At 39.6% G+C, this 27,386-nt stretch overlaps 1 protein-coding gene across 1 annotated transcript in view; it reads left to right on the top strand.

Annotated features, from left to right (window-relative positions):
- Positions 1 to 27,386, top strand: part of DMD (dystrophin) — a 147,636-nt gene that overhangs the window by 33,643 nt on the left and 86,607 nt on the right. The window contains 3 exon segments of the mRNA NM_001132294.2: positions 10,594 to 10,668; positions 24,075 to 24,276; positions 27,127 to 27,212. Coding sequence (NP_001125766.1) covers positions 10,594 to 10,668; positions 24,075 to 24,276; positions 27,127 to 27,212 — 363 coding nt within the window.

Genomic DNA, 27,386 nt, shown 5'->3' with positions numbered 1-27,386 from the left:
TAGTCAGGAGACTCATGGATTTTGGCCTGTCTTCCTATCTGTTCTTGTACTGCAACAGTAAGTGTATTAAGGCAAGATTTTTGGCAGCACAATCATTAGTAAAAGGTGGAGTCCAAAGAATTAATCACTGGAAAGTTTTGGGAAAACCCAGTAACAACTGTTCCCGTAGAGTAATTTGAGTGACAGCCAGGTAATAGCTACTTATTGGAGGGACTCCACAGTCAGAGCCTTGACAGGGACCTGAAAAAGAATGTAACTGAAGGGTAAATGTAAAGCTTTTGGGAGAACAAGGGAGTGGTCAGGCTGAGGCAGAGATCTAAAAAGAAATGCCTCCTGGGGCCAAGCTGGTAGTTTGAATGACTGAAGGTGACTGGGTGGGAACTGGGGCAACCTGAAAAGCTTCTGTTAGGGCTAACAGAGCCTCCGTTGCAGCTGACTGTTCTATGAGAATGTGAGTCTCTATTGTCAGGTCTTCAGGTTCTTCCAGAGAAGCAAGATAACGGAAATCGCCAGATTTTTAACTAATGGCTTATCATTCAACAATTTCAAAAACCATTATGTGAGCCCAAACCCACCAACCAATCAAACACACACAAGAAAAAGAGTCTACAGACTAAATTCAACCAGTTTGTGACCTCTGGTCTGTGGTTACCAGAGAAGTAATTGAAATGGAGTTTTGGGAGAAAGATCACGTGTTGAAATCTTGGGAGATAAGGGCAGAGAAATAAGTAAGCTGAGACGGTAGAAAAGGTAGCCTTTAGGAAGATTTGGTTAACACTTTTTAAAACAGGAAAGGGCAAAAGACGAGGTTAAAGCAGATGAGGAAATTTACTGTTATTTATTTTCATCATTAAAATACGCTTTCCACAAATTTTTCAACTGTAAGAGAGAGTGATAAATTCAAAATAGGTAATGTCAACCATATTATGAAGAGTATGTTTTTGCAATCCGAAAAAGCTAAGGCACAACATTAAAAAAAAAAAAAATCTGTAAATTTGGCTTTACAAAGGTATAAAAATTAAGTCACATCTGATAATTTTTAGTGTCTTACCTTTTATAACAAAGAGGAAAATTTAATTAAACTGGCTCTGCCCTGGAGAATCTGGGATGTGTGTTCACTTATGAAGAGAGACTGTTAAGATTGGTTAATTAATGAGGTTCAGAATAGAGTTGAAGGAGCTTGGGGTAAATTTGTAAGTTTGTGTCATTCTGAGAGTTCTGTAAGTAGCTGAGTTACCCATGTTGTGATTGAGAAAAACAGGAGAGCAGTGACTGAAGTTTCTGAGCCAAAGAAAGAAAATAGTATTGTTTATTCCAGCAGCCAGAGTGGCCTGTGTGACTGTAAGTCGCTTGTCAAGAGGGAGACTGCAAGGAAAGTGCATTGATTTGATTTGGAGTAGTTGTAACTGCAGCACAAAGAAGATGATACGTAAGGATGATAATTCAGGACCAATTTAATGGCTGCATACCTTGCTGAAGTTGAAGTTCCTTCTGGAGATAAAGGTGGCAAATAAGAAAGTGCTTAGGTAGAAGAGCTTTTTAAAATGAGTTAACAGAAAACAGCAGACTAAATATGGAATTGAGGAGTAGGAAATGAAGGAAATGAAGTTAAAGATTTAATTTCTTTCAGTATGCAGAGCTGGTATGTAATCCCTCTGTTTCCAGTGCCTTCTCCCACTTCCAAATTTCACTGCTCCTCATGCGCCCTGGTGTGTGGTGCAGCTTCGAGATTAAGCCTCCAGCCTTCTGTCAGGGTGAAGCAGCAGGTGGCTGAGATGCTAGGCTCCAAGTAGGGGAGATGTTTAGGGCTCTAAAGACTTTCAACTAGTCCTTGTATTTTCAGCCACATTTCAGTCTTCAGAGGAACCTGGAGCCTTTCATTTCTGAGACTTCTTGGCTACATAAACTGGCATGCTTCTTGTTAGTTCCTCCCACTCCCCGCCCCAATCTCCTTGTCTCCCCAACATCATTAATTGAGCTGGGGATTTCTCTGGTCTCCTAAGCTGGTTACCAGCAGGTCATTTTCTAAGCCACCAAAATACTGGAGCTCTGATCTGTTCTCATCTCCTCTCCTGTTTTGTTAATATTTCTTTTGGGTAAATGCCATTTTTTATTCCTCTTCTATCAACCTAGTAGAGTTTCAGGGATAAAGAGAGAGAAATGAGTCTGCTCCATCTGCTGTGTTTAACAAGAAGTCCCAACACCCAAAATCCTTCACAGGATGTGCAGGGCTCTGCAGTGGGCCTCCCCCTGCCTACCTGTCAGGCCTTATCTGTGCCCACTCTTCCTCCTTCCTCTGAGATTTCAGCAATATTGGCCTTCTAAGGATTCTTAGAGCCCCACATTCTTCTCTGCTTCAGAGCTTTTTTTTTTTTTTTTTTTTTTTTTTTTAACATGTGCTGACCTATTACGCTGCTGTGTTCTTACCTGGCACGCTCCCATCATCCTTCAAGTCTTTGCTTCAATGTCACCTTCTCCAAGAAGCCTCTCGGACCTCTGTTTCCCTATATATACAGTCTCATCACTTCCTGTGTGTTTCCTTCACCATTTTACCACAGTACATATGAATATTTGTTTGTTAGTTTGTTTGTTTGAGACGGAGTTTTGCTCTTGTTGCCCAGGCTGGAGTGTAACGGCGCAATCTCGGCTCACTGCAGCCTCCACCTCCCAGGTTCAAGCGATTCTCCTGCCTCAGCCTCCCAAGTAGTAGCTGGGATTACAGGTGCCTGCCGCCGCATCCAGCTAATTTTTTGTATTTTTAGTAGAGACGGGGTTTCACCATGTTGGCCAGGCTGGTCTCGAACTTCTGACCTCAGGTGATCTGCCTGCCTTGGCCTCCCAAAGGCGGGGATTACAGGCGTGAGCCACCGCGCCTGGCCTACATATGCATATTTGATTATTATCCATCTCCTTCGCTACACTGCAAAGTCAATAAAGGCAGAGATTTATTTTGGTTACCAGTGTATTCCATGTACTTGGCATGGTTCTTGGCTTACAGTACATGTGCAATAAATATTGAAAGGATAGATGAAAGGATTATGGATAGATGAATGTCTTTTAAAAAGTTATAAAACAGTTCTGCCTAAAGAGTCTTTTTTAATCAGTAGTAGTATTTCAAATACATATTTGAATACACATATGTTATAAATATATAAAATATGTATTTAAATATGTCATTTGTACTATTTTAAATGTATTTTAAATAATATATGTTATATATTAAAATAATACTAATGATTTTTTAAAGATTAGGCAACACCGCTTTGTAGCTTTTTAGAAGACATTTATCCTTATGGATCTATATTATTATGGATTGTATATTTTATATATAATAAAGGTTTTGGGAATTAGAGCCCTGATCCTTCCGCTCTTGAAGCTTGATTTAAAGGAACATGGCAGAGTGGTGCCTATATGGGTCAGTCCCCCATTATCTGGGGGAGAATTCAGGCCCCAGAAATGGTACTTAAGATACACAGTTCTCCCCCAAAAAAACTTTATATCGGCCATTTGTTACAGAAACTGCTTTCTCAACAAACCTTTTACCAGAGCAGCTAACAATGAGCAAAACTAATTTGAATTTCAACTCTGCCATTATTACAGTGTTGCTAAGAAGTAGTGAGATTCTGCTGAGGAAGGCCAAGCAAGAGGAGGGAGCCAGAAATGCCTTAAACAATCCACAGCCAGGATTTTGTGCTATCTTTTATTTCACAGTTGAACTTCTCAGTATTTTTTGGTTCATAACCTTTTTCTCTTTTCCTCAATTCTGAGTCTTCCACATTTGTGCCATACTAGGTACTTTATTGCTTTTCTCCTTTTTTTTTTTTTTTTTTTTTTTTTTTCTTGAGATGGAGTCTCACTCTGTCGCCCAGCCTGGAGTGCAGTGGTGTGATCTCAGCTCACTACAACCTCCGCCTCCTGGGTTCAAGCAATTATCCTACTTCAGCCTCCTGAGTAGCTAGGATTACAGGTGTGCACCAACACACCCGGCTAATTTTTTTGTATTTTTAATAGAGACGGGGTTTCACCATGTTGGCCAGGCTGCTCTCGAACTCCTGACCTCGTGATCCGTCCGCCTCGGCCTCCAAAAGTGCTGGGATTACAGGTGTGAGCCACCGCACCTGGCCCTCTCCTTCATTTCTTAGAAGAGTTTTAGAAAGTCATTGGTGATAAATAAGTAATACCATTTCACATCTGGAAACATAACTTGATAGTAATTATAAATTCACAGACTGTACTTTCTGTACTTCATCTAAGTATGAATGCATAATTCCTGTTTATCTGTGTGTAGGTTTATTTTTCCCCCCATTTCAGTAAAGCTCTATGTTGATGATGAAGTTTTTACGAGTTTAGATTTTAAGAGGCCTCAAATATATCTAAAAAATTATAGACCAAGTATGATGTGCTAGTGTTCCTCTTCTCTCAGCTAATTCTTTAAAGATACGTTCCAGAATTCCTGGTCTGTTCTTGAAGATCTCCCAATAATTCTAGACTTCTGAAGCCTGGATATTTTGGCTTAATTTGCTTTCAAGACAGACTTGATTTAAATTACTCAATTTATCTCAAGTCTCATTAAGAGCCATGGTTCTTGTCTGTTCTAGTGAGTTTGAGCTGGCAAGAATAATACTTGTCATGTGAAAAGTCCATTAGAATCCTTTGGAGGAGTGAGACTGGAAAATTGGAGACATATTATTATATTTTAAAATATGCCACCTTTCTATAATAGGAGTATGTAGGGAGACTGCCTTGTTTTGGCTTCTTGGGAAAATTTGGAAAATTAGTAAAATAGGCAGGCAGTAGTATTTCAATGCATATTGTATGCCAAACACTGAATTTAGAACAATACTCCCCCAAAAGCATATGTGCTCTAAATTGTATTTTTCACTTATCACCTGGGAGTTTGGATTAAATTTCTTCTGGGAAATAGAGTTGGTATGAAGAAACAAAGACCACTATACCAATTTATCTGTTGGAATAATCATTTAGCCGTACGGCTCTTTCTACTCATAAAGTTAATGAGGTCATTATTATTCCTTCTAGCTAATAGATAGGCATATTGAAACCTTAGGCCTTTCCAAAAAGTCTCCATAAGCCATTGGAAAGATAGACTAAAACACTCCTTGTTTTAAATTCTAGACCTCAGTTCAGTCAGAGATAGTAGGATTTTTGCAGTATTATTAAAAAGACAGAAACCAGCTATAAAATTGAAATGAAGGGACTTAATGTTTTCTTTCTGTAATATCTTTGGAATGCTTGCATGGCTTTAAAACGCTGAGGTGTTTCTCACTATTTTTTTCAAAAGCATGTAACATGTAGATTTGTGACGCAAACTTGACCAGTTGTTCCTCTTTTCTGGTGAATTTTGACACCTGCTACTTTTACACAGAGTAAAAGTGAAAGTCATAAAACAGAAATACTTACCAAAGTCAAGAAAAATGCATAGACTAAACAAAGGGGCAAGAGAAGCCTATTACTTGTTTAATGTTTCAGAATAAAAGATGAATGGCCTATCACTTCAGTAGTTGGAAATTCAACTTGAGAAGGTAGGTGGTTTGATGTTTGCCCTTGTTCCTTACGTTTCTAGATTTCTCTATTCATAGGCTAGAACCAGCCCTGGATAAAATAATACAAGTTATGAAGAGAAATGTGCAGTTCAGCATTTTTACCCTTCTGAAGTGCGCTTTCTCCCAGCTGCCATGGAAACATGGCGTAACTGGTTTCTTGGATAGTCTCACTCCTCTTGAGTTCCGGCTGTGAGAGCTAGTGAGCTCATTACAACTTGGATCAGAGTCCTGGAAAGTCAGCTCCCAGGGAAAGTGGAGGCCAGTCTCTCATGGGGCACGGGAATGGGGGGCTTTAGCTTAATGAAACTGCATACATACTTTCACTACACAGTCATCCCAAGCTTTAGCACAGGACAGTGTCACATTGTTCACAGCTGTATTGCATCTTGAGGTTTCTGTGTGCATCCTACACACTTTCCTAAGGCAGAGACTTATCTCTTCCAGCTGTAAGCCAGAGGGAGTGGTGCTGCAGACTCCTAGCAACACATGCGGACTCAAACAACACAGGCAGTTAACTCTCTTGAGTAGTAGACTTTTAGGGCACCAGAACTCCGTTGTAGTTCACTGACAGTTAGTTACCAGATATACATTTGTATGGCTTCGGTAGCATTGTGATGGAAACTAAACGTTTTCCCTGCTACTTTATTCTGGTATGCCTGAATCACTGTTTGAGAATGGATTGGACTTTGGTGCATAGAAAACTGGTAGCAGAAGGCTTATTCGCTGCAGTGGGTTGGGGGTAGGCTGAAAAGATGTCAGGGAGGATTAACTAGAGGCAGAATGTGTCATAGTTAGAAGTATTTAGAAGGGAGGAAAGTTTGAACTCTGATACTGTTCCACACTAATATTCATGCCCTGAAAGAATCAGATCATTCTTGCCTCTCCCACTTGGATCTCTAGCTACTGGAATTTGCCAATTCTTGATATGAACGCTAAGATTTGGATGGAGCTTGTGACCTCATTTAGACCATTTGTTCTGAATGCTGAATAGAACCAGGAAAATAGGAAAAGAGGGTAGAACTGGGGCCATAAGAGAGGAATCGTCCTATGAAAGAAGAAAGATGATGGGAAACTAGGCACATGAGTTAAGAGGCAGTGGAGAAGGAGGATTAGAAAGGGAAAAAAGAAGAGAAACTTTATGCCAATATCTTCTACAAGATGTTTGGCTGGCACAAAACTAACACTCAATACTTTTGCATAAGTAAAGGAATGAAAGAAAATTTGGGATTGGATGCTTATCCCTTGGAAACTGCTACAGGCTGGTGTTAACGGGAAAGGGATCTGTATTTGACCAAAAGTGCATTTCCACGTGTCTACCTTTCTTTTTATAAAGAGTCAAAGGGACTCAATTATGAGTGTGTGTAAGGGAACTCCACACTAGCAAGTATAGGAAAAATTTGATGGTACTGGTGAAGGATGTTGCACCAATCTGGAGGGGAGGACAGGAATTGGTTTCTCATGGATTAATGCCACAAGACAATTCATACCATGAGTTGGCTGAGACCACTTAAAAAAGTAAGCAATGATGACTGGGCAAAAGAGACAAAGGAAGAACCACATCTTTTAGGAGAGAGAGAGAGAAGGACAATTAAAGGGACCCAACTAGATCAAGTTCTACTCACTGAAGGACAGTGTCCAGGCAGATGTTAGTTATCTTCAAGAAGCAATCTGTATATATAGCATTTCAAGATACTCCGAGATGCTTTTAATTTATTGAATACTTTTTATTGGTGTTTATCATAAACAAGAGACTCACAAATATATCCCAGAGGGGAGGTTTTGGTGTAATTGACTATAGTAGTTATTAAATAATCTATTAATAAAAGCCTACAAAATGGAAGACAGAAAGATAGAAAAACAAAAGACAACACAGGATGGTGTTGGTGTACAGAATTTATACTTGAACTTTAACAACACGGAACAAGAAACTTTATTAAAATATTCATTTAAAGAATTTCCGCATGAATCACCAGAGGCTCTTAGTAAAATATTGATTCCGATTCACAGACCTGGGTGGGGCCTGAGATTCTGCATTTCTCATAAGCTCCAAGCAGATACTGATGCTATTCTTCCTCAAATCACACTTTGACTAACAAGGACCCACATAGCTTCTCTGTAATTGGTGTTGGTAGTCATTCATGGTTAGATGTAGGTGAGGACTGCCCTCTTAACTACCTCTCGGCTGCCAGGTAATAAAGAATGCAAGTCTCAGAATAAGTTCTGTCACTTATTAGCCAATGGGTACAAAACAATCTTACAGCCTGTGCCAGAGACACAGTGAAGTCACAGTTCTGCCTTTTGGGGTGCTTGGTGTGAGAGGCTCACAGTCTACACAGGCCACAGTCCTCTATTAGAGTGGTTCTCAAAGTGTGGTCCCTGGACCAGCAGCATCGGCATCACCTGGAAACTTGCTAGAAATTCAGATTCCCAGGCCCTTCCCATACTTACTGAATTAGAAAATCTGGAGGTGGGGCCTAGGAAAGCTGCATCTTTAAACTATCCGCTCCAGGTGATTCTGATGTTTGCTCAAGTTCGAAAACCATTGTTCTAGCAGCAGGAGTCCCTCAACCATCTAACTGAATTCTGGCAACTAAGAATCCAGTGAACCACAGCTGGACATTTTGGAATTCAGCCTAGGGCACCATTTCTAAAGATGGAGAACCTACTGGATTCTTCTTAAACTCAATTTAAAGGCAGGGAATGTTTCTAAATGTTTTTCAACAATCTTCATATTTTACAAGCCACTAATATCACTACACAAGCCCGTCTAACTATTAATTAGGATAATTAATGAAACCCCTGGTGTAATAAGAGCTAAATATAACTGAATCACTTACAGTGGCCGCTTCTGGCGTGAGGCTTTTTGATTAATTGCTAGCCAACCACCCTTGGAGTTCATTCCTGATTAAGACAGCTGACCACCTCTACAGTGTAGCTTAAGCTAACACACACATACATCATAGTGTACTGTTCATGTGAGGGTTTTTAAAGACTCTTCAAATTTACCTTATCAGGGCATAATTTAAACACTATAACATGTTTCCATTTTAAGTGTTCAGGTTGGATTTTGGCAAATGTATACACTCGTGTAACCACCGTGCCAATCAAGATATAACATTTCGATCACCTAGAAAACACCCTTGTGTTCCTTTGAGGTCAGTTACCTACTGCCACCACACCCCAGGCTACCATCTGGCATAGTAGCTGAGTTTTGCCTGTTCTAGAAGTTGATATAAGTGAAATCAAACAGTATGTACTGTTTTGTGCCTGGCTTCTTTTACCCAGCTTAATGTTTTTCAGATCAGTTCACATTGTTACATTATCAGTAGTTAGTTCCTTTTTATTGCACTTTGCACAGTAGTATCCCATTGAATGACTTTACCACAATTTGTTTATCCATTACCTTACTGGTTGGTTCCCAGTTTTTGACTATTATGAATAAAGCTGCTATGGATATTCATGTACACATCTTTTTGTGGACATACATTTTTATTTATTCTGTGCAAATATCCAGGAAAAGAATATTTGGGTCATAATATACATGTTTGTTTAATTTCATAAGAAACTGCCTAACTGGTTTCCCAAAGTTGTCGTACATTCCCAACAAGCAGTGTCTGAGAATTCCAGTCGCTCCATATCCTCACCAACATTTGGTATTCCAGTCTTTTAAACAAAATTGTATGCTGAATAGTTGAAATTACAGACATTGTTTTCTTTCCCCTAGTTGAAATTCAGGCTTTTATGTTTGGTCTCTGCAATGGCCATAAAGCTGAAAATGTTGACCCAAGTGACTTGGATATGGATTGAATTACTGCCCTTTCCTAACACCTCATTAGAATTGGTTTCGTAGGTGCCATTTGATTATGGCAGTCATGTATATCAGTGTACTTTTTCTTTCTTTCATTCTTTTGTTTATTGATTCATTCAGTTGGTCAGTCGGTCCATGATCTGTATTAAAACAGCTTTTTCAGAGAGCAGTTGCATATTAAGTTGCTAGGAAAAATGACAGAAGTAGGTGACAGAGTTCTTGTCTTCAAGGAGCTTTTTGGAGCTGAGTTCCTGAAATAAATGTAGCCCAGTATCTATCAAGGCTTGTGCAGACCTGAGTAAGAGCATCATCTAAATATAGCTTCCTGCTAGGTGACGTGAGTCAGGGCTTGATAGACCGGTGACTGCGGAAACCACAGTAACATATATTGTTGTTATTCTGTGCTGAACATTAGAATGATTGCACCTTAGAATATAGAGCCAAATGTTTATTTTATTCCTAATTATATTTTTAAATACATATCACACACATAGACACATATGTTGGATAAAAAATACTCAAAATGTTAACAGTGCCTATTTAAAAGATTTATATAAACTTTTTTTGTAGAGATGGGATCTCACTATGTTGCCCAAGCTGGTCTTAAGCTCCTGGCCTCAAGCAGTCCTCCCACCTTGGCCTCTCAAAGCGTTGGGATTACAGGCATGAGCCACTGAATCCAGCCAATTGTGCCTATTTTTGAGTTTATGGGCTTGTGGATGATTTATGTGATTATATATGTATATATTAAATGTCTAAGTTACCCAAAGCGAGCATGTATAACTTCTACAGTCAGAAAAAATGTTATATTGCCACTTGATTGTTTAAGGTCTTGTAGCTATTTAAATAATGTATTTCTTGTTCTCTTTAATCTTGTGCAGAAAAGATTCACTACAGTAGATCCAGATTACTTTCTAGAAAAAAATAATGCCTGTCCATCTCTTTCCTCTTGGGAACAGGACTACACGAATGCCCTTCAGGCTGTATACCACTGTAGTCTTCACAGAACTTAGCCTTTCTGATTGTCAAAGGGCAAAAGGAATTATTTTTTCTTTTCCCCACATTAACAGAATTTTCACCTCCGAAAGCTTGGCGCATACACACAATATGTTTTCCAGGCTATTTTTGTGGTGGTTGCAGTTATTGGCTATTCACTGGGTCGAGGGGGGGTTGTCTATTATTTCTGATGGAATAACAAATGATCTTTGTTTTCCCTCTTTTCAGCTGACCTGAATAATGTCAGATTCTCAGCTTATAGGACTGCCATGAAACTCCGAAGACTGCAGAAGGCCCTTTGCTGTAAGTATTGGCCAGTACTTGAAGATCTTGATACTATGTCTTTGCTTAGAATAAAAAGTAGGTTGGGTACATTTTTACTTAGAGAGGGGAGAAACAGCTGTCACAATTCCTGTTGCAACATATAATTCATTCTTTAATGTATCCTTGGCCTAGAGTTTGCCTAGAATGTTTTGTTTTATTTTTAGAATCATTCCTGTCACCATTCCTCAGCTACTGATGTTGAATTAAGATAGTGAGAATTTTTATTTTCCAACTACTGGCATTGGCGTCCATAATTACCTTTGTGAAACTTGCACTATCCTTGGTCTACCTTTGTTTTTTTTCTTTTTACAAACTGTACTTAATATTAGAAGACTATGACTATCTGATCTAAACCAAAGTTCATAGACAATTGTGGTTTATTAGCTTGAATGCTAACGTGCAGATGAATGAAGTGGGAGAGGAAAAATGACAGAATTGCTTTCCTCCTTTTTTATCATACATCTGTGGAAAAATCCTGAAGTGTTACACAGCTCTATCATGTCATCAAATAGTTTATGTATAACTCCACTATCGTCTGAGGGTCTGTGTGCATTGATGACATGCCCATGAAACAGGCACAGTTTCTTTTTCTTTTTTTTTTTTTTTTTTTTTTTTTGAGATGGAGTCTTGCTGTATTGCGCAGGCTGGAGTGCAGTGGAGTGGCGCGACCTGGGCTCACTGCAACATCCACCTCCCAGGTTCAAGCGATTCTCCTGTGTCAGCCTCCCAGGTAGCTGGGATTACAGGCATGCACCACCGTGCCCGGCTAATTTTTGCTTTGTTTGTTTGTTTGTTTTTGAGATGGAGTCTCGCTCTGTCACCCTGGCTGGAGTGCAGTGGCGCGATCTAGGCTCACTGCAGACTCTGCCTCCCGGGTTCATGCCATTCTCCTGCCTCAGCCTCCGGAGTAGCTGGGACTACAGGCGCCCACCACCACGCCTGGCTAATTTTGTTTTTCTAATTATAGTAGAGACGGGGTTTCACCGTGTTAGCCAGGATGGTCTCGATCTCCTGACCTTGTGATCTGCCCTCCTCGGCCTCCCAAATTGCTGGGATTACAGGCATGAGCCACCACGCCCGGCCTAATTTTTGTATTTTTTAGTAGAGACGGGGTTTCACCATGTTGGTCAGGCTGGTCTCGAACTCCTGACCTCAGGTGATTCACCCGCCTCAGCCTCCCAAAGTGCTGGGATTACAGGCGTGAGCCACCGCGCCCGGCCCAACAGGCACAGTTTCTACTCTGATGGAACTTACAGTCTAACAAGGGATAACCAGAATGTTCATAAAATTTGTAGACATAAGGAAATATATGTATAATGTATTTGGAATGTCTACAGTTGGTTAAAAAAAATAAAGTGATCTTGTCTCTATTTCCAAGACCATTTCAATGTCATATATTTAGTTGTGCAACAGTGGGACAATGGGGTACTATGTGAACAGCTAACTGTGTGGAATGAGAGTCAAAGAATGTTTGTTTGAAGAGGTGATGTCTAAGCTAGGTAAGTCTAGAAGAGTAAGCAGCTCTCTCTCTAGGAAGAGCGTTCTAGTCAGAAAGAAGAGCATGTGCTGAAGGGCCCAGAGAAAGCATGACACATTTAGGAACTGAAAATATGTCAGTATGGCTAAAGCACAGAATTCCAGGGGAAAGATCTATTGTGAAATAATGGGCTGGAGAGAGAAGCAGGAAGCAGATTGTGCAAGGTTTTTAAAACCCAAGTTAAGGAATTTAGAGGTCAGAGGATTTGGCCCGGGGGTGACATAATCAGATTGTCGCTTAGAAAGATGATTCTTGCTGTGGAACCAGAGTATGGATTGGTGCACTGTGGGAGCGACAGGAGAAAAACCTGTTGCAGTAATCTAAACCAGCAATGTGGTGGCTTGAATTAGCACAGTAGTAATGGAGATAAGTGGAGAGAATTTAGAAATATTTAGGAAGTAGATTTGACAGGCCTCAGTGATTCATTTGATGTGGTGCAGGGATGTCCAATCTTCTGGCTTCTCCAGGCCACAGTGGAAGAAGAATTGTCTTGGACCACACATAAAATACACTAACACTAATGGTAGCTGATGAGCTTAAAAAAAAAAAAAATCGCAGAAAAAAAATAGAATGTTTTAGGAAAGTTTACGAATTCATTTGGGCCTCATTCACAGCCGTCCTGGGCTGCATGTGGCCCACGGGCCACAGGTTGGACAAGCTTGATGTGGTGGGTGAAAGGGAGTCAAGGAAGACACTTAGGTGCTTGGCTTGGAATGTCAGGTGAATGCGGGACTTGTCTGGTAAGGTTAGACACGGAGCTGTGGTGCTCAGGAGAAATATACAAACAATGTTTAGGGATCATGAGCCTGTAGGTGCTGCTTGTAACCGTGGAGAGGATTGGATAGCTCTAGGAAAGTGTAAAGTGAGAAGGGAAGTTATTTAGGACGCAGGATAAGCAACCTACAGAAGGGACTGCAAAGGAATGGCCAGCAGGAAAGAAAGAAACTTCCAAGAGGTTATGATGCCACATACTCCATGGGAAGAAAGAAAGAACCCGTTACCAGGGTCAAATGTTGCTGGGATGTCAGCATAAAGTTGCGGAAAATGCCCGTTGGATTTAGCAACAGGAAGGTCCCTAGTAACTTTGGTGAGATTTTAGAGGCACAGCGGAAGTGGTGTGGTGAGTTCAAAAGTAAACCAAAAGTGGAGAATTAGAGAAGGTATGAATGATTCTTGGAGAAATTTACTTATGAAGGGGAGAAGAGTGGGGTGGTAGCTAGTTGGAGGGGGCTGAGGAGTTAATGGAAATGTATGTACAGTCACGTGTTGCTTAACAATGGGGATATGTTCTAAGAAATGTGTTGTTAGGCAATTTTGTTGTTATGTCAATATGGGAGAATACTACACAAACCTAGATGGTATAGCCTAGTACACACCTAGGCTGTATGGGATAGCCTATTGCTCCTAGGCTATACACCTGTACAGCATGTGACTGTTCTGAATACTGTAGGCAGTTGTAGCACAATAGTAAGTATTGTGTATCGAAACGTATTTAAACATAGAAAAGATAGAGTAAAAATGTAATGTAATCTCATGGGCTCACTGTCATATAGGCAGTCCATTGTTGACTAAAATGTCATTATGTGGCACAATATGTGTATATAAATGTGTGTGTGTGTATGTGTGTGTATACATTGATCCTTGAACAACGTGGGTTTGAACTGCTTGGGTCAACTTATGTGGATTTTTTTCAATCAAATGCAGGCCAAAAATATACTATTCATGGGAATATATTTATGTGAGTATGAGAAGACAGGGTGAGATTACAATTATTGGCCCAAGAGGAGATGATAAATAATGTGAGTTCTCAGAGAATATGGGCAGGTAATCCAGAGCCCAAGGGAGGGAAGAGATACCTCTCTTCCACTGTAACGGGTGTGGTAGAGGGAAGGATCTGGGCAAGTCCAGGTAACTAAGAAACCAGGTAGCAGCAAGGTGAAGGATGTCTTACTATAAAGGCTTCCATTTTTTGTATGGAGCGGAGAGTCCCTGCAATGCAGTTAACAGCAGGAGATGATGAAGTTGGGCTTATCTTTGTGGAGAATAAGAGAGAGGGCAGAGTTGAAAACCAGCTGTGTGAACCCAGAGGCGGCTGAGTGTTTCACGGTAACACCAATCTGCAGGGGTGTCGTATTTCCCCAGGCACACTTAGCAGTTAGGAGCCAGATGCTTCTGTCCTGGGGTAGGCAGAGAACAGCTGGGCAAGAGAAGTGAGGATTTGGGCAAAAGAGTGATTAAAATGATACTGACAAGTCCCTGTTGGGTAGGAGAAGCTGTGAACGCATATGGAAACTGGTAATTAGGAGGTAGAGGGATGAAAATGCTAACTCTTCAGGGAGGTAGGGGAAGAAGTAGTAAAGGAACTGAAGGTCAAGAAGTTGTGGTCAGAGAGAATCATAGTTGAACATTATTTTGAAGGTGGAACAGTTTCAGGTGATTAGATCTAGGATATAGCCATTTGAGTAGGTGGCAGAGGTAGAGTGGATATGAATTTCCATGGAGGTGAAATAGCAAGTTAAGGAACTGGGAGGCTACAGTGATGCATGAGTTCCCCATGCCATTGTTGAAATCATGCAGAATTGGAGCGAGAACTGGGCAAAAGAGAAGGACCGTGAACCCTGGCTCCCAGGTCTTCAGAAATAAAGGGGTTCAACCAGAGGATCTGCAGAGGCTAGCAATAAGATAGTCAAGGAGTCACTTGGCATATGGTTCTTACACAGAGATAGAGAAGAAATGCCTTAGAAGTGAAATTATTTGGAAAGAGAGACTAGGCCTTTTCCCTTCATCTTGGTATCCCCAATGCTTAGCACAAAACCTGGCACACAGCATGGTTCAATATGTTTTCATGAAATGAATGCATGAATGAAAGTAAATCAAGGCTTCCATTTCCTTATAGCCTGAAGTTATCATTTTTCAGCTATATAGTTGCCAAGTTTAACTGGTGTTTAAAGGGCTTTCCAGGTCGAGGATTTCCTTAGGACCTGTTAATACATCATAGCTGGGAAAAAGTAGTTTGGGATGGGATCGAGTCAGGGGGCTGAATAGAGAAAGTTTTCTTGCCTCTGTTTCTTCTCCTGCCCCTGCCCCATCCCAGAGCTACTGCTTTCCTTTAAATAAAGGAGTAATTAGGCACTGGTTATTATGAAGTGCTATCGAATATTCCTGTGAGATCCTAAAAGTTCGAAAGATAACCAGTTGTTCCAGTTTATACTATGGAAAAAAAAACCAGAAATAGACCAGATGGAAAACCTTATAATGACTGTTCCTTTCTATAATGTCTATTTTCACCCTGGATTTAGGCATTATTCTATTTTCCTGCTCAAAAAATAATTCCATTCACATATGTGTTTTATTGTCTGTCATTTCAACTTATAGTTTCCAATAAACATTGGGAAAATGGGGGAATTTAATAATATACAACATTTTGTCCATTTGAGGTGATAACCTTGTAATAAAGGTAAGCTCCAAATGTAGAATAATTTCTTTAAATTTTCACTTTTAAATCAATTTGAAATTCTCTGCATTTCCTTTCTGAGCGTGGCTTTTCTAATATGTGAGAAAAATTCAAGTATGCCAAAATTAAGGTGTATTTACCTAAATTAAGTATTGAATTCTCATTAATGCTAGGAGGGTGCCATACATAGTAAGACTATGGAATGAAGAGTTCACCCCAGCCTTTTATTGAACATATGTGTGGTCACATTACTTACTTTCAATATATGATTTAAGAATTGTCTCTTAATTTTATATTTGCTTAGATTTCGCTCCCAGGCTTTTGTCATTTCTAAGCCTGCAAAGCCATGATAAAGAGCTATTGTCTGTGGTACAGGCAAATAAAACTTGCCCTGGCCAGCTTTCCCTACCAAAGGCCACTTCTACCAACTCTAAGGAAAATTAATGATGTTATCTCAGTGATTTCCTGATGCCAATGAAGAGTTTGATTTACAGATGCCTTGGAAATAATGCGCTTCCACCTCTATTAAGCACTTGATCTTATTTTTTTTCACTTCCCTATCAATGTTTCCATATTGCAGAAAGCCAAATAACACAATTGTATCCACTATAGAGAATTCACTATTTAAGTGGAGAGCATCACCGTTGGCCTATAATGTCCCCAGTTTGTAATCAGTTAAGTGTTGCATGACTCCTTACTGCCTCTCCACACATTGTGAATGAAAATGAAACTTGATAGAAAAGCAGGAACAAAGATAAAATCTTGGTAAGAAGGATTTATAAACTGTTTCATATAGCTGATACTCCATTGAAAGTGATGAAGAAGGTAATTTAAGCATTTTCTTTCTCCCTTTGTAGTTCTGATGACATTCCATAGGTATGTGGCTTCTAAACTTAAAAAGATAGCCAACTTGTAAGAGCAGAAATAAAAACGCACTTAACAAAGCAAGTGTACTTAGTTTATTAATGTGTGGTGGGTTGGAGGGAGCCCAAACCATAGGGCTAGATATACTGCAGTTGATAAGTGTGACAAATATTCTGCAAACAATAAGAAATAGAGAACAATTTGCCTCTATTCAGCAACTGAAGCACACATTATAGAGATTTGGTACAGGCTGGAGTTGTGTGAATAGTCACGGTTTCTGGGCTCGCCCTCACCATGACAAACTAGGTGAAAAATGCACCGCCTTCTCTGTAAATGCACCTCATCTTTTGATAGTGCACTAAGGGTGACATTAGACAGGCTTCAGTTGCTAAAGAAGACTCTCAGGACCCACAATAACATGGCTTACAAATCCATGCTCTGTTGCCAGAAAAGGCTGCATTACAACAGCATTACTGTCAGGATATGGATCCACAGCCACAGGCTGCCTCCACAGCAAGGGGGTCTCGAGAGGCCAGTGTAATTATTTTGCCGCTCTCCTACAAAAATCTACTTTTTCTATATACCATGTATTATTTTTCACATAGGTTAGAGGCCATGTCTCTGTTAGTTCTGAGTTTAAGACATCTTGAGGACATAGCCAAACTAATTTTCTCAGGTTATATGGTTTGACAGATATTAGTGCCCAAGAGAGGTCTCATAACATGACCCATCTGTCTCCCAGGGGAAACACTGTAATCTTGTTTAGCTGTTACCTACTAGGGAAAGAATGGTTTTCTCTCAGTCTTGATGCTAAAGAGGTTAAAGAACACCTAGTAGGTTCCGTTTTCCAGTAATTATTGGTTCCATTCTCCAGCTATCAACCTTGGCAGCTTGCCATCCCTATCCTTCCTCCTGGAATTGGATGCCCTTGAAGTGCCCTTCTTGCACTAGGAAGTCTTTTTCATCAGTTTATCATTTCTCATTCAAAGCAAATTCTACCTGGCCAGGTATCTCTAGCCCAGTTCCTAATTCTCCCGTTTCTTTTATTTCAAGTGGATTCATGCCCTTTGGTCCACCAGACATGTTGCCATTGAGAAACAACATCTTTAATGGGAAATGCACATGAGACACAAAAATGTGACTAGGCTAAAATCATATGAATAGTAGTCACTCCTCAAAGGACTTTGGTTTGGGTATGTCACAGCAATTTCTGTAACCATCCATATCAAATTTGTAGCTTTTCAGTCTCAGGAAAGTAGGCCCACCAAATTCAATTTAAATATCTGTCACTGATTCAAGCTGTCCCAATTGTCCCTCCACCCACTAGTGGCTTTCCACACGGAGTGATGGGGCAAATAGCTATTTTTTTAAACACATAATGTTATAACAGATGAAACATACAGCACGTAAGCCTTCTATCACATGCCCAATACCTTTGTTAAACCTTCATCATCACAATTAATGGCCACACAATGTTCATTGAGATTGTTATAAATCATTGTTCTTCAGATTTGACTGGGTAAATATTCCCTCAGGGTATTTCCTGACACAGATGATAAATAACAGGTATGTCCTGTGAAAGAAGAACCAAAAGACATTAACGAAAACGAACCAAAAGCCACATTAATATTGCTCCATGGTGTTGTGGTCGCAGTTAGAACTCCCATCTCATCATCCAGTGTGTTGGATAGGTTGGCTGACTCTCCCACTCACATCTTAGCTCTTTCAAGGAGGAGGAGGTTTTAGCAGAGTCCTCCACCCCAAAAGGCATCTGAGTCTAAGCTAAGGGAGCATATTATTCTCTTATTTTAAACCTCTCCCTAGGCAGCAACATTATATTAGGTTTTCCCTTTAAAAAAAAAAAAAAAAAAAAAAGCATCGGCTGGGCTCGGTGGCTCACGCCTGTAATCCCAGCACTTTGGGAGGCTGAGGCAGGCAGATCACGAGGTCAGGAGTTCGAGACCATCCTGGCTAACACGGTGAAACCCCATCTCTACTAAAAATACAAAAAATTAGCCAGGCGTGGTGGCGAGCGACTGTAGTCCCAGCTACTCGAGAGTCTGAGGCAGGAGAATGGCATGAACCTGGGAGGCAGAGCTTGCAGTGAGCCGAGATCGCGCCACTGTACTCCAGCCTGGGTGACAGAGCAAGACTCCGTCTCAAAAAAAAAAAAAAGAAAAAAGTATCTTTGGTGGTTTCCTTCCCCTTGCAACAATCTCACCTTTTTCCTTTTATCATTAATTTTAAGCCAAACCTCTTCCCCAGCTACACACACATACACACACACGATGCAGACAGTCCCCAACTTGTGAAGTTTCAACTTAACAATTTTTTGATTTCACAGTGATGCAAAGTGATATGCATTCAATAGAAACTGTGTACTTCTAGATTTGAATTTTGATCTTTTCCCAGGCTAGTAATATGCGGTATGATACTCTTCCCCCCTTGCTGGGCAGCAGCACTGAACCTCAGCTCCCAGTCAGCCAGAAGATCATGAGGCTAAACAACTGACACTTTACTGTGTAAGGTGTTGCTAGACAATTTTGCCCAACTGTAGGCCAATGTAAGTGTTGGGAGCACATCGAAGGTAGGCTAGGCTAAGCTGTGAGTTTCAGTTAGTTAGGTGTATTAAATGCGTTTGTGACTTAAGATATTTTCAACCTATGATGGGGTTGTGTGATAGCTTCAATTAGGCAAGGCACAAGGAAGGAGTAATCCATTCCATTGATCCTTGTGGAATTCTTGTGCTTAAGTACCCACTAATAGCCATAGTATCTTATTTTGGAATATTACCAGCCTTTGAAACTCTTAATTGTAGCCCTAGTTCAGGGACTAGTAGGTCTGGCATCAAAAAAAGAAAACTGTAGTGACATAGGGAATACCTGTAAGTGCCCCACTTGAATTATCTTTTTAATTGTAATTGGTCTCACAGGTGTAGCCCATTTCTCAAAAATGATAGTTGCTTCGGCTTTTTGGTTGGGACTCCACCTGCAGGCCAGAGAGGGTGAAGCCCAATGGAAAGAAATTCTGAACTTACATTAGCTTTTGCCAACCCAGCCAAGGAATTGGATTTTTTTTTTAGCAGCCTTGCCATCAGTTTGCAATTGCCTCCTAATCCATTTTGTTAGCTCCTTAGGTTCAAGTTCTCTCACTTCCAGATTCCACTAGAAAGTTATATCATCAGTAACCAATCTCAAAGCCTGTGTTACTTTCAACCAAGCGTAGCTTGTTGAGCAACTTCAAAGGTTCTTTTTCATCCCTTTTATCAGAATCATCTTTTTTTCTTTCTAAATAATGCCTCAGTCATACTTTTAGCTAAGAATGAGTTGGAGGTGTTCTAAACAATCTTGCTTCTGACACTTACTGCCCTGACAGTGGAAGTTAAACAGGGTTCAATTGCTAAAGAGGACTCACAGGAACCAAATGACAGTGCTTACAAATCTAGAGTTCTTTGCAGAAAAAGGATGCAGTATACCCACAACATTAAAACCACAGTAAGTGTCACAGCCACAGCCTGCCTCACAGCATAGGGTCCAGAGAGGACAGGTACAAGCTATAATTGCCCTCTGTCTACAAGAGCCACACCAAGATGCATTTTCTCTCTTGGAACAAGAGCTACTGATGCGAGCACAAAACACCTTGGAAACCAGGGAGCACAAATTGGAGTTTCAGCCAGGGTTTCTTATATCCCGTGAGTAACTTAGGCCTACTGTTCCTATGTAACCAGCCTCAAACTCAGTGGCTTCCATTGGTCTCACTGTACCCGGGTAGAAATGGTCAATGTTATTGTTAGCAATAAACAATGGTGATAACCTGCAACCCGTGGCTACACTTCAACACAGTAAGTCACTTTGAAAAGCAAGTGCTTTGACCAGGGCTCTGCACTGTGTAGATACTTTAGCAAGGCATCTCATGCCAACTCCAGCCTCTCTGGAATTAACCCTTACTGCACAGACAACTACATCAAAGTGCATTGACTTTCTTAAAGTGCAAAGATTTGCTTGGGAGGTCCTTCAGCCATAAGTGTAAGTTGCCTGTAGAATGGCATGCCTGGGCAAGAAAGATCAGCATACATACAGCAGTTCTTCCACCATTACTCACCTCTTTCTGTTTCTGTGCTAATTAGATCACAGAATTATTTATGCATCAACATAGAATATCCAGGTTGACCTATAGGACGAACTTGGGGTTATATAGGCACCATGAGACTTTTTTTTTCCTCCACTAACCAACTTTTTAGTGCTTCTATTTTATCCTACTGTTGTCATTAGCATGGAATGCAGAATGGTTTTCCTTTTCTTTAAAGTCAATAAGGACACCTTCTGCCACCCACTTTCCCCCCTTACAATATGTACCTCCATGAGAAATCAGAAAACCTAGATATCCTGCCATAACACCCAGAGCAAGTCTCCATATCTCTGGTCTCAGTTGTCTCAACTGCAAAATGATTTTAAAGCAAGCTTCTGGTTCTAAGAGTCTGTCACTCTGTAAAAGACAAAAAAAATCTGTCTTACATAGAAAGGAATAGCAAGAGTTAGCTACTGTGGCATACATAGAAAGGAAAAGAATTAGCTTTTGAAGCTAAAGGTTGAGAAGATGATTAGGCACAACCAGAGCCTCAGGAACCATTAGTGGGATCCCTGTGCTGAAGTCCTGCCTGCTCGCCACCCCCCAACCGCCATTGTCTGCTTTTCCTGCACAGCAAAGAGGATCCTGGGGAGTCAGCCATTTTCATCCTGTCCCCACCCTCTCTCACCCCCATAGCCCTCATGCATAGGGTACCACCACATGGTCCCTGTTCTTCAATGGCTTCAAAGCCTATAGCATCCTCTACTGTAAACATAATTTAGAAAGTAAGGATGTATTAGACTACTTGGGTTTTTATATAGCTTTAAAGATATATCTACTAGTGAATACACACACACACACACACACACATATGTATATATAATATATTTAATGGAAATTCCTAGCTTAAGGAAAAAATGGTTTCACACAACTGTATCTGCTGGTTGCTTATTGAGGGTCCTAGAAAGAGCTAATCATTACATTTAATGTTTCATCAAAAAGTCTAGGTGTGTTCTCTAAGATGCTCATTTTGAAAAGCATATGCATGGCAATTAAATTGTCCCTATTGATATTCTCACCTCCTTTTCAGGTCCATAGCATGGATTGTGTATACCTAAATAGAATTCTTTTCAAAATAGCTCCATGAAAGTTGAATTCTGTTTGACATGTTTGTTTAGGGAAATGCGCTCTTCAGTCTTCTGTGATGGATTGTTCTTGTGTTTAACCACATCCAGTTTTAGCAGAGCACACTGCACAGTATTTCTCTCCTAACTGTGTCATCTTCTGCTCCTGTAATTTCAGAGCAATTGCTTTGCTCCCCTCTGGAGCTATTTATACTCAACATTTGCTGTTCTATGTGTTACCCATTCACCTGTACAGAGATAAGAGCAGGCCCAATAAAATGAAATTCATGCAGTTTTTCTCTTTGTTCGTTTCCATCACACGGCTAAATAAGACTCTTAATACAAAAGTGATTCTAAAAATTCGCACTAGTTACTTCTTAAATGCCTGGATCAGAGGCAAAATATTTATGATGACTAAAGCAGAGTAACAAAAAAGAAAATAACTGAAAAACTTCAAACCACCCATAGCTTCCTTCAGTTACTTCCTAAATGCCTGGATCAGAGGCAAAATATTTACGATGACTAAAGCAGAGTAACAAAAAAAAAATAATTGAAAAACTTCAAACCACCCATAGCTTCCTTCAGTATATAAGGAAACATGTTGGGAATATTGGTGTTTGGAAGAAATCCATTCCTCTCTTCCAGTAATGGAGCTGGTATACTGCTTCCAGTAATGGAGCTGGTATAAGTGTTCCTACTGCGTGCACTTGAGTATGTGCCCTCTGAGGAAAACAAGCACACAGAAGAGAGAGAGAATAAAAGTTTGAGTCTTTTGTCTCTGGACCTCTCTCCAGCCTCCCACGCGTTCCTCTTTCAGCCATTCCCTCCTCCCGTCCTCCCGTCCTCCCGTCCTCCCGTCCTCCTGCCTCCTTGCATTGCTTTTTTAAATTCTTTACTATTTTTCTCACTTGACTCCTCAGATCAGTCTCCCAAGTTATCTTCCTTCCTCCCACTTTAAACAAAGTCTCAGCTTCCATGAAAAGGGTCACTTCTCTATCTTTAGAGTATTTCAGAGCAAAAACAGAGGGGCCTTCCCTTCCAAGGGAGGAGTGCAGACTCCTGCTTCCACCACCATGTCTGTTTCATGTTTCTGGGGAAACTCCAGGATTTTCTGTTTTCCTTTTTTTTAAAAGAGAAAAATGTGTGCGCGATATAGGTGCAAAAGTATTTTTGCACAAACCTACATAGGTATTAACCACTATTTTTGTTTTTTTCTTAATATTAGAACTGGCCATGAATAACTTGTCAAATATACTAAAGCCTTAAGTTTACATTTCTTTATTACTGGGAAAGCTGTTTACTGAGCGGGATTTACCTGTGTTTATGTGAACTACGTTTATAATTGAATTGCCCCTTCCCCTTAGATGCATGACAGATTTACTTAATTAGCATTGATTCCTTGTCTCAAAGGACTGAGAATTCCAACCAGAGCTTAGGTGTATAAGGTAGTATAAAAGCAATGTTGTTGTGTTTCTAGTTTGGCTAATAAATTGGCTGTAGAGAAGTGCATCTTTTCATGACACTTGGGAATAAAGCTTGTGATTTGCTGATGTTGGACAAGGTTGAAGTTTCACTTTTGTTAAATTTTTGTCCCCAGCATAAGATTAAATACCTCCTCAGATCAAGAGAATTTTCCTCCCTCAGCCTTATAAAGTTCTTAGAGGACTTGGAAAGTGTATTATGAAATACAATTTGAAGGTGAAAGGAGAAATAAGCGAGCCTCAGGTCTGAAAACTGGATAGATTATACAATTACTTTAGTTTGCCTATAGAAAATTTTAGTGGAGAGTATTTTTTTCACCTAATATTAGGGTAGCAGAGAGATGCTGAGGTGACTGATATTTCAAGGAGAAAAGCGCTTAATGATTATAAATGCATAGCTAGAAATAGTTTACACAACCTTAGCCATACAGATTAATCTAACAGATCTTCTCTAATACTAATACAAGAAAGTATTATCGGATCTCTTTAAAAATTTCTGCTAAAACATTTTTTTTTTCTTATTCAGGTGAAAATTGACTCTGTTTATGTAGAACAGGATAGGTCCCCTTAACTCTCAGATATTCCCCAGTAATCCAAGGATGGGAATTATATCTTTGCCTGCATCTTCACCCAGTGCCAGTGAGATTTAAGAACAACTTCAGATCCTGAATACTGATCAAACTCATCAACTTAGAGTCGAGGCATAAAAATAAAACACCTTTCAAAGAGAGTGTGGTTCACGTTTGGTGTTTATTAAAGGGTATGAGGGAGTCCTAGCTAGGATTCTCAAAGGAAAAACGACACTGAAAGGAAGGTTTTACTCTTTGAATCATTTGTGATTTTATTTGTTTTTGCAGTGGATCTCTTGAGCCTGTCAGCTGCATGTGATGCCTTGGACCAGCACAACCTCAAGCAAAATGACCAGCCCATGGATATCCTGCAGATTATTAATTGTTTGACCACTATTTATGACCGCCTGGAGCAAGAGCACAACAATTTGGTCAACGTCCCTCTCTGCGTGGATATGTGTCTGAACTGGCTGCTGAATGTTTATGATACGTACGTATGGCATGTTTTTATTTCCCGGGCTCTGTCACAGGAGGCTTAGCGTACAGAATGGTGACAGTGTAATTAGCATTACAACAGGGCCCCAGAAGCTGTGGACCTAATGCTGTTCCTGTGAGAAATCATTTTTGCATTTGTGACTTGAAAAATATTTTGATAAACTGGGAGTTAAGAGCCAGAACGTAGATTGCTCTCAGATTAGAAAACAAACAAAACCCTGAGATACTCATTTTTCAAATAGTGGAATGAGTCAACACATAGCCCTTGGTTCTCTCCCTTTCTCGCCCACGGATTTTGGAATTCTTCCACACGCTTCAGGGGTGGCTTCCTCTCACTGGCGGCCATGGCTGTGCTCCTGGAGATACTGGCACACCTGTCTCCAGATCAGAATGGTCTTAGCTGATACTTACGACACTTTTGCAGAAGATTATGAATTGATAGGCCAAACAAAATGAAAACAAGCCCTTGATACAGCAAACTTAGCTCCTCAAACTGAGAACATTTTTCGTGTTATTTTGTTTTTTAATAAGATTTTATGAAGTTTCGGTTTGGCGCCTCCATTCATCACTCTCTCTTAGAGAACAATTGTTTGTTTGTTTTGGATTGCACACATGGGACGTATCCCCAGTTCTGATTTTTTTTTTTTTTCTTGAGCTTAATGAAGACAATTGAAGAAGGGAACAGAAGGAATTGGTCTTAATTTTGCCTAAATTCTTCTTAGATCTCAAAATTATTACATGCCTCATTTCACCAATCAAGAACATATTCCCATTTGGAAATCTGGGAAGGTTTTCTAAAAAGAGTTGCATAACAACTGTTTTGCCTTTTACCTTTGTTGTAGACTTCTACCACCTTTTTAACTAAAATTTATACCTTTTTTTCTTTCTTATTTTGATAAGATATTGCTTTTTAAAATTTCAGGACCACCTGACTATTACATTCATCATGGTTATCTACCAAGTCCTTGAACATGTCGGATTTCAATTGTGAACTACATTTACATTAGTTTTGATAAGAGTTTGTATTCAGGTTTCCCCTCAAATATATTTTGGCACTGTTTTCTTTGCAGATGACATGTGAATGCATTCTGAATATATAACTTCCTTCTACCTGACTGAAAATTATTTGGTGACAATTTTAACTCCTTGAAGACCTGAGTTGCTGTATAAAGTGGATTTGTTAAATTTTGATCTACCTTTCCTTAAGAGGGAAAAAGATAAGAAAATTTTCCAGTGATGGGAATTTGCTTAGTCCATTAGTGCCCAGGATTTCTTTTTGACTGAGGGATTTAATAAATTTTAGTAGCTGGAAGTTGAGCATATTGTTCACCGAAAATAACCGCAATTGGGACCTATCCTTTGTGATTTTGAAGTGCTAATGGGCGAATTATTCTAAAATATTTTCTCCTTTCTCTTTTTACCAATGTCTAAGGGCCAGTACCTTTCCGTAATAAAATAAGAAGCCAAAAAGCTATTGAAAGACACTTTTTAACTTTAATTTTAGATTTGGGGGTATTACGTGAAGGTCTGTTACATAGGTAAACTCATGTCACGGGAGTTTGTTGTACAGATTATCCCATCACTCAGGTATTAACCCATTTATGCCTAGTGTTCCATTATTGGAACACTAAGCTTGTGGGAATTATTCATATCCTGCTGCTCAAGGTCATCGCCAAGGTCTGATTTTCACAAAAAGTAATTTGCAACCTCCAGCATAAATGGGTTAAACGCAGTACCCGGTAGTTGTCTTTTCCGCTCCTCTCCCTCCTTCCACCCTCCACCCTCAAGACCCCAGTATCTGTTGTTCCCTTCTTTGTGTTCGTGAGTTCTCATCATTTAGCTTCCACTTAGAAGTGAGAACATGCAGTATTTACTTTTCTGTTTCTGCATTAGTTTGCTAAGGATAATAGTCTCCAGCTAATCCGTGTTCAAAAGACATGATCTCATTCTTTTTTATAGCTGCATGGTATTCCATGGTGTATATGTGCCATATTTTCTTTATCTAATTTGTCACTGATGGGCATTTACATTGATTCCATGTCTTGAAAGACATTTTCTACAAAATGGAAAACTTTTCATTCTTATTTTTCCTTTTTTTTTCCCATGGATAAAATTAGCTTATTAATAAATTTGTTACATGGAATGCTTTCTTTCAGTTTTCTATATGCAAATATAGAAAATAATATGCAAATAAAAGCAATCTACATTAAAACACTGATATAGCAACAGGTTATTTATAAATTTATTTTTTAGATCATATATTTGAATGTTGTTTAATAGAGTATGATATTTTTCTTACAGAGATAAACATTTATATTTTATGTGTTATGTGGCCTGAAGTAATTAATTTTCTTTCAATAAGGGGCAATCTGATGAAGATCTGAGCATTTAAGAGGGCTGAGCAGTTAGTTGCTTGTAATTTTTTTGGCTTCAATGACCAAAGTAGGTAATTTGCTTTAGTAACCAAAGTAGATTGGTGAAGAGTAGTAATTCTTCTGCTTACCAACTTAAACCAAGGTGGCTTTCCATAGGTGAATAGAATTTTTTTTCTTAATTTATGTAGAACTGTTGCAGTTCAAATAAGGGTTTTTAGGAATTGAAACTTGGTAAACATTCAGTGGTCAAGTTGGTTGAATTTCCATTGCATTGTAGGTCATCAGTCAAAGAGATAATGAATTTGGAAAAGTTCAAAACAATCTTAATAACACCGTGGTCAATAGACTTCACACATCATTGAGCACTTTACTCTTTTATTTTTCCTTTTCAAGGCTTTATTCTTAACTAGAAGTGTTTACCCTCTAGGAAAGTGTCAGTAATTGTTTTCTGCTTTGATTCTTTATAATAGGGGACGAACAGGGAGGATCCGTGTCCTGTCTTTTAAAACTGGCATCATTTCCCTGTGTAAAGCACATTTGGAAGACAAGTACAGATGTAAGTCGTGTATACTAATGCTGTATTCTTTTATTAATGTTGGCTAATTACCCTAGTTCTAGATGGGAAATGACAGACTGTTCCTATTTGACAGCAGGTTCCTCATGTTAAGATGTAGAACTGCTTTTTAGAGTGTCATAAAATTTGGTTTGTGCCATTCCTTGTCAAACATTA

The sequence above is a fragment of the Pongo abelii genome, chromosome X (genome assembly GCF_028885655.2).
Source record: "Pongo abelii isolate AG06213 chromosome X, NHGRI_mPonAbe1-v2.0_pri, whole genome shotgun sequence".
NCBI classification, from domain to species: domain Eukaryota; kingdom Metazoa; phylum Chordata; class Mammalia; order Primates; family Hominidae; genus Pongo; species Pongo abelii.
The sequence above is the reverse complement of the archived record's forward strand: the minus strand, read 5'-3'. Positions and strand labels throughout refer to the sequence as shown.